Source organism: Perognathus longimembris, unplaced genomic scaffold (assembly GCF_023159225.1).
Source record: "Perognathus longimembris pacificus isolate PPM17 unplaced genomic scaffold, ASM2315922v1 HiC_scaffold_138, whole genome shotgun sequence".
Taxonomy (NCBI): domain Eukaryota; kingdom Metazoa; phylum Chordata; class Mammalia; order Rodentia; family Heteromyidae; genus Perognathus; species Perognathus longimembris.
The window spans coordinates 17,122-24,412 of record NW_025956375.1 but is presented as its reverse complement, the minus strand read 5'-3'; the positions used below and the strand labels follow the sequence as shown (position 1 = coordinate 24,412).

Sequence of the window (7,291 nt, the reverse complement as noted above, 5' to 3'; positions counted from 1 at the left end):
ATATTCCAAGTAGTGTGTTTTAAGGCTGAGGCCATCTTCCAGATTTCCTAGTCAGCCAGTTCAAACATTCTGCAATGATACAAACAAACACACAGTCAGACAAACTCAAAAAAGAAACCCAATAACGAGTAAGGGAACCAACACACCAAATCCTAACTATGGAGGTTACATTGGTAGCTTCTACCAGACCCCCTACCACCCTCAACCAAACAGTAGGAGGAGGAAGGCAATAGGTCTGAGCACGAGCATCTCTAGCCTTGCACAGGGCATGGACGGTGCATAGGGCACACCAGTAGATTTGGTGGGCTGGTCAGATTTGAAAGCAGGCTGGGAGACAGAGGGAGAGGCCTCAGCAGTGAGCCTTGGACAAACCTCAAAAGGTGGAAGTCCGGGTTGAATACATACTGAGTGTTGTGACTGCTTGGATGAAGGGTGGGCACTGGCAAGACCAGGTTGTGGGCTGGGGTCTTGAGGCTCAGGGCTGGACCAACTTGGCTCCAGGAAGTCAGGATCAGAGTCCTCAGTGTCTTGAGCTTCCTCGGTGTCTTCAGCATCCTCGGTATAGACCTCTTCCTGGCAGGCCACGTCGGGGAAGGGCTGGCAGCAGAGGCCTTGCCGGACCACGACGTCCTCAGGCCGTGTATCCAGCAAATCATCCAGGAGTAGGCCATCGGATGAGGTCCCGGGCTGCCCTTGGGGGTTGGGGCCCAAGAGGTCCTGGGGGATGAGAACGAGCCTGTGGCCTAGGAGGTCCACGGTGAGGACCGAGGTTGGCGGAGGCTCCAGCACCAGATCGACGTGGCCTAGGGGCACCTGCAGGGCGCACCCAGTGGCCAGGACCACCAGGGAGGTGAGGGCGTTGTGGGTGTCTGCGGGGGCCGGTGTCGCCTTGGAGGAGTCTTCGGAGCTGGGTGGCGGCCTCGGCGGGTCCTTTCGGCTGCGCTTCGCTGGACTGGGTCCCGCAGGCTCTGGTGTGAACCAGGGTGTCACCTCGGAGGGGTCTTGCAGGCTGGGTGGCGGCCCCGGGTGGTTCTTTCGGCTGAGCTTCTCCGGGCTGGGTCCCCCAGTCTCCGGTCGGCAGCAGGGCGTGGTGCTGGCGTCCATCAAGGCGAGGGCGATGTCGGGAGTGGCGTGGTAGGTCTGGTGGTGCTGGCGCGGGGTCTCCGGTTGGTGCTTGCATGCACCGGGTGACAGTCAGGTGTCAGGTGTAGAGGAGGCCCCGTGAGGCGGGAAGAGGTCGTCGTCTACTGAGGCCCTGGCCGGCCGCCGCTTTTGAATCTCGCTGGCGTGTGTCCCTCACACAGGTGCGGATGGTAGCGTGGTCTGTATTCTGATGGTGTTGCAAGTGCCCTCGGGCGGACCCCAGGCAGGCTAGGCCCCGCCCTGTCATCTTGCATCCAATGAGAGTGCTACTACGGAGGCTAGTACCTGCGCTGCGATTGGTTGCTCGCTGCTGTAGAAATACTTCCTGAACCTCTAGGAGGCTGAGGAAATTGTGTTGGTCCCGGGCCGGGCTTCTGGTGGCGGGAAAAACGCTTGCTCGTGTGTTCCTCCCGTTCCCTCAGAGGCTGTTCATAACTTCAAAGTCAGCCGAGTGGAAAGCCGAGTCGCTGCCGACCCCTGAGGCAAAAGCGCATGCGCACCCAAGCCGGAAGTGCTTGCTTTTCATTTTTGAGTCAGGACCCAAAATGGAGGTGTGTGTTGACCTGCTTTCATACATGCATGCTTTGCCCTTTCAGAGGCTGTGGAGACCGAAGACTCAACCTAGCATTGTGTGAACATTAGTTGTCATTTCCCTTCTTTATTGATTATTGGTTAAGTAAGTGTCCTGAGGGGGCTTAGCCCAATATGGCGGTGTGTAAAACGTCTAATGCATCTTGGCCTGTGTCGCCCCTTCCACACCCCAGCCGCGTCTCCCCCCGACCCACACTTCCCCTTTTCACACATGACCGTGGAATGCAATGACTGCCCTTGCCCACCCGCCCTTCCTTCGTTCGCCTGCCCCCCTCCCCTTCATGTTCCGCGATGGTAGTGACCTCCCCCCCCCCCATGGCTGTATGGTTAGGGAGCCACACCGTCCTCCTTATGCCACACATGGACGAGCTGTGTGGAGAGTGGACCTAAGCCACCACTTTGAGGTGTACATGCTTTTAGTTCAGTTTACTGGAGGATGAAAATGGCATGAGGGAAAACGACAGCCTGGTCTGAGGCAGGACCTGAAAGAACTGGGTCTGGGTTCTCTGTCTCTCTCTGTGTCCCGGGGTTTGAACTCAGGGCCTGGGCCTTGTCTCTCGGCTTTTTTTGCTCAAGGCCAGCCCTCTGCCACTTGTGCCACAGCCCCATTTTGCGTTTTTGGTAGTGAATTGCAGATCCCAGTTTCATGGACTTACCTCCCTTGCTTGAGTTAGAACTGCGATACTCAGATCACCATCTCCTGAGTAGCTAGGATGAGAGGCATGTGCCACGAGCAATCAGCTTTTCTTACTTTTTCTTTTTCTGCCTGGTCTTAGGGCTTGAACTCAAGGCCTGGGTGCTGTCCCTGAGCTCCTTTTCGCCCAGGGCCTGCCCTTCATTTACACATAGTGCTACTTCTGGTGTTTTGTGTTGCTGTTGTTTGTTTTTGTTTTTCTTCCTGCCAGTGCTGGGGAATGAACTCAGGCTGTCAGCATGTTCCTGGCTTCTTTTTGCTCAAGGGTAGCACATTACCACTTGAGACACAACACCTCTTCCTGCATTTTCTCTTCATGTGGTGTTGAGGAATTGGACCAGGTCTTCATGCAAACTAGACAAGCCACCCTCCCCACCCCTACTTCTTGTTTTTGAGTGGTGTTTTGGATGTAATAGTCTCCTGGAGACTTTTCTTCCTGGGTTGGCCTTCTAAGTAGCTACGATTACAGGTTTCTTGGCATTTTTACTATTTTTTTTTCTCCTCAGTCTTGGGGCTTGAATTCATGGCCAGTACACTGTCCCTGAGATTCAAGCCTCTCTTGATCAACATTTAAGTGAATTCTCTGTCCTTTGATGGCAGTGGAATCTTTCTGGTACCCAAACAAATGCAGCTAATTTTCTCCAACATATAGTAGAACAGTGGGAGGAATTTCCAGAGCATGGGGCCCTAGTTATTCTCAGTAAGCACCTTCCATCCCCATCCCTCTTTAAGCTTCAATTCAAAATGCCTGAGCTTGTTTTCAGTTGACAGATGAGGGTTGCAGGATGAGAATTGTTTATGTTTGTGGCTCATTGTGTTCAAGCTTCAGGTGGCTTGCAATCTGGGTCCACTCTGCTAGTTGGATTTCTGGTGTTACTGCTTGCCCAGTGGAAAATCCTCTCAGGGATGTAGGACCAGGACTACAGAGCTTCGATCAGGTGCTCAGAGAATTTGCAAGTGCCTTTCCAGAAACTGCAGTCCCCTGGGGATATCTTGCCAAGGATACGAGTGGGTGCTCTTGGAGCAGAGGACGATGGGGTGTGTGTTTCAGTGTGTAACATGGACATGGGTGGGATAACCTTCTCTGGCCTGGGAAGATTTGATTGTGACTCTGAAAAATTCTCGGAGACAATAATGCGTATGCCTCATGAGAGGGTGGAATTGTGGTATCAGAGACAGATGTGTGAGTAGAGAGCCCATCAGCATCACGGAGGGGCTCTAGGCCCCTGGCTCAGACTGCAAATGGCTGGGACGTCACCAGTGCTTGGTGGAACCAAGTATTTCCTGTTGCCTTATCTCCGGTGGCTCAACTTGGTTGCCATTTGATCTAGTTCTATATGTATATGTGTTGGAGTTTGCACTCCGGGCCAGAGGTCTATCCCTTAGCCTTTCCTACTCAATGTTGAGCTCTAGTTACACTACTGGAATCTTGGTCATTAACTGCAAATTAGAGCCTCGGGTTTTCCTGCTCAGCTCGGTCCTTACATGTTAGCCTCCTGAGTAGACAGGATTACAGGTGTGAGCCACTGGTGCCCACTGTATACTGATGCTACTTTCTGTCAACTTAGGCCTCAGGTGCCTTACAAAATGGGGAGAATGCCACCCAGTTGTGCAGATTGGTTGTGAGATGGTATGCATCCTGTTTTTGGAACATTGTTGGTATTTGCTAAATACTAGCTCTTCACTATATCCTAAGTTTCTAATGTGTCTATAGTTAGTCAGGATCTGCAGTTTCTGACTTGTCAGGAAGTACTTTTGCAGGTTTCGTTGGCATAGAATCTACTTGGTTCAGTGATGGCTCTGGGTTTGAAACTGGTGTGATTGTGTGTGTGTGTGTGTAAGTGTGTCAGGAGTCTGGTTTTACGTTCTTTCAGCTGTAGGTGGACTACCAGGCCTCTCATTGGGTTCCTTTGGTGTCTTCCAATAGTATCAATACAATCAGCAAGAAAGCCTTGAAGTCTCCTCGTAGGCCTAATTGCAAAAATCACTTCAGAGCGTGGGCAGGGAACTAGGTTGGAGAAGAAAAACCCAAGGAGCTTGGATACCATTGGCAAACTAGGTGCAAGGTAAACATTTTTGAATAGGACTCTGGCATTTCATGATTTCTTGGGAGTTAGGGGCTCTGTGAAACTGCTGCGACAGATGTACTTTTACTCCTACTTCTTTACCTCAGAACTAAGTGGCCTAAAAAGTCTATGTGTTTTTACTCATGCACTAAATTCTCAAGCACGTGTAAAGTAGCCGCCTCTTCATGGCCTCCCCACCTACTTCTCATGCCAGGGTTGTGGTGATAACATCCTTTCTGTGTGTGTTTACAAGCTTAAGCTGAGGATTTTCTTTTCTGCAGTGGCAGCATGTTGTGACTATCCTTACTGCCCCTGGTGAGAGCTCACTGCTGTTTGGTGATGTTCCCTGCAGTGTATGTTTCTTAATTCAAGAGACGCATTTTCCAAAAGGCGATATTTGTTTCTCTATCTTGTTTGAATACTTTGTACAAAGACACGGAAGACGATGTGAGTAATCACACGGACAGCAACTTCTTTGTCTCTAAAAATGATGACAGGCTGGAGGCCTGGTTCAAGTGGTAAAGCGCTTGCTTACTAAGTGCAAGTCTCTGAGTTCATACCTAATATAATTTTTTTTTAAACAGGAAAAGGGAAAGGAGATAGTTCTACCCTTCCTGCCAATCAAATACTTTTTATGCTGTTTTATGCCTGTTGTAGCTGTCTGGAGTGAAATATGTCTTTATTTTTTAAGAGTGAATTTGTGCCAATTTTTTATTCAGTAAGGTACTAGAAATCCTAGCCAAAGATAAGGCAGGAGAAAGAAAGATTCAAATAGGGAAAGAAGAACTCAAGTTGTCTCTATTGCAGATAAAGTATTATAATCCTACCAGGAAACTTCTACTGCTTATAAGTATTTTTATGCATTTAGCCGATCTAAAACCAGCATACAAAATTCAGTAGCTTTTCTATAGCCAATAATGAGTAGGCTGAGAAAGAAATCAGGAAAACAGTCCCATTCACAGTAGCCTGCAAAAAAGCAAAATAACTAGGTGTTAACTTCACCGAGAAGGTGCAAATCAAACAATGAAACAGTGAAAGTGATAAAATCTTTCTTCCTGGGTTTAAGTTTCCCACCCCCCCCACACACACATTTACGTATATATATCGCAGTATACATTTTAACTTTCACAATGATGAAAATTATCATTTTACTCTACATAGCTTATGCAGACTTAGGAACTTTAACAATAAATCATTTTCTCCATGTCAGATGATGTGCATTACGTTCCTTTTGTTTAGCAACATCTGTTCCCTCTTTCACTCTTTCCTTCCTTTCCATTCCTACCTATGAGTTGCTTAATTCCCTTTCATCCCTGTCCAATATAGCAATGGTCCCCTCTGATATATTATTGTTGTTGTTTCTGTTATTACTATTCTCACTCACTTTCCACTCATTCTGTGTCCTCTTCACTTGGTTTTTCTGAATTTTGGTATCTTGAGACCTGTTTACTTTGTTCTGTCTCTTTACATTTTAATTCTAACACCCGCATATCAGGGAGACCATCGATCATTTGTCTCTCTGTTCTGGGAGTGTCTCAGCAAGATTAACTTATAAAATCTTAATGAAAGAAATGGGAGACCTAGAAATATGAAAGCATGCCCAGGCTTAGAGACAGACAGAAATGACACCATTGAAATGGCCCTATTAATTGGAGGGACAAAGGTGAACAAATGCAAGAGTGGTACTCTTTAAACAGTATGTTGATAAAGAACTGTGCAACATGTCTGTGGGGACAGGCAGAAAAACTGTGAGAGAGTGAAGGAAAGGGGTGACATTGTCCAAATAAATATACTCATTACCTGACTTACGGAAATTAACCCCTCTCTATATCACCTGTTAAATAAGAACAAAAATTTAGAAATTGACCATATTGGCCCAAGCACTGCATAGAGTTATTGCATCAAACTCCCAGTGGTACTTTTCAAAGAAATGGAAAAATCAGTGCACAAGTTCCTATGGAACTTGGCATATGATACCTTGCTTCTTGTCATTCTCTCCTTCATCTGTTCTTTCTCATAGGAGCCTAAGGCCTCGTCTGTACAAACAAGACTGATTCTGTGGAGAGATGAAATTACACAGGACTCTGATAGCATGCAAAGAAATACCTTAGAAATGGGCTTTGTGTAATAGAGCTAATATTCAATCCTGGATTCCCAAATGTGTGGGCATAAGGAATGAGCTTATTTCAAAGGGCAGAAAGCTGCCCTAGAGCGTGAGCCGAAGGACTTGTGAGCAGACTGAATGCCTTTTCCGGTCCAGAGTGCAGTTATAGGGCCAATACTTTTGAACTCCCTGGGAGACATGAAGGCTTCTCTGGTTTCAGTGTAATTCAGTTTAAGCCGTGCTGTCATAGCATCTGCAGCCTGAAACTGTACCCTACCCAGATTTCACAGTTCAGGGTAGACCTGGAGGAGGCAGAGAGAGGATTCATACAGCCCCATCCCCCGACTTTTCTCCTTGAGGGGGAGGGAGTATTACCAGGGAATGAGAGAAGAAAATTAAGAACATTTAGGATATGCCACATAAGGTCCTGGCTGCTGCTGCTGGTGGTGGTGTTGTGTCAGTTCTGGTGCTTGAACTCAGGACCTAGCCTGTGTCCCTGAACTCTTTTGCTCAAGGCTAGTGCTCTACCACTTTGAGCCACAGCTCCACTTCCAATTTTCAGGAGGTTTACTGGAGAAAAAATTCTCATGGCCTTTCCTACCTGGGCTGACTTTGATCTTTGCTCTACAGATCCCAGCCTCCTGAGTAGCCAGGATTACAGAAATGAACCACCGGTACCTGGTCACTTCTGGC

The 7,291-nt window shown here is 47.9% G+C and overlaps 1 protein-coding gene across 1 annotated transcript; it reads right to left on the bottom strand.

Annotated features, from left to right (window-relative positions):
- Positions 1-201: 201 nt before the first annotated feature.
- LOC125344517 (proline-rich protein 23A-like) lies at positions 202-1,104 on the bottom strand. Its single transcript, XM_048337028.1, has one exon. It carries the CDS (start codon positions 1,102-1,104, stop codon positions 202-204), a length of 903 nt encoding a protein of 300 aa, XP_048192985.1.
- Positions 1,105-7,291: the final 6,187 nt, after the last annotated feature.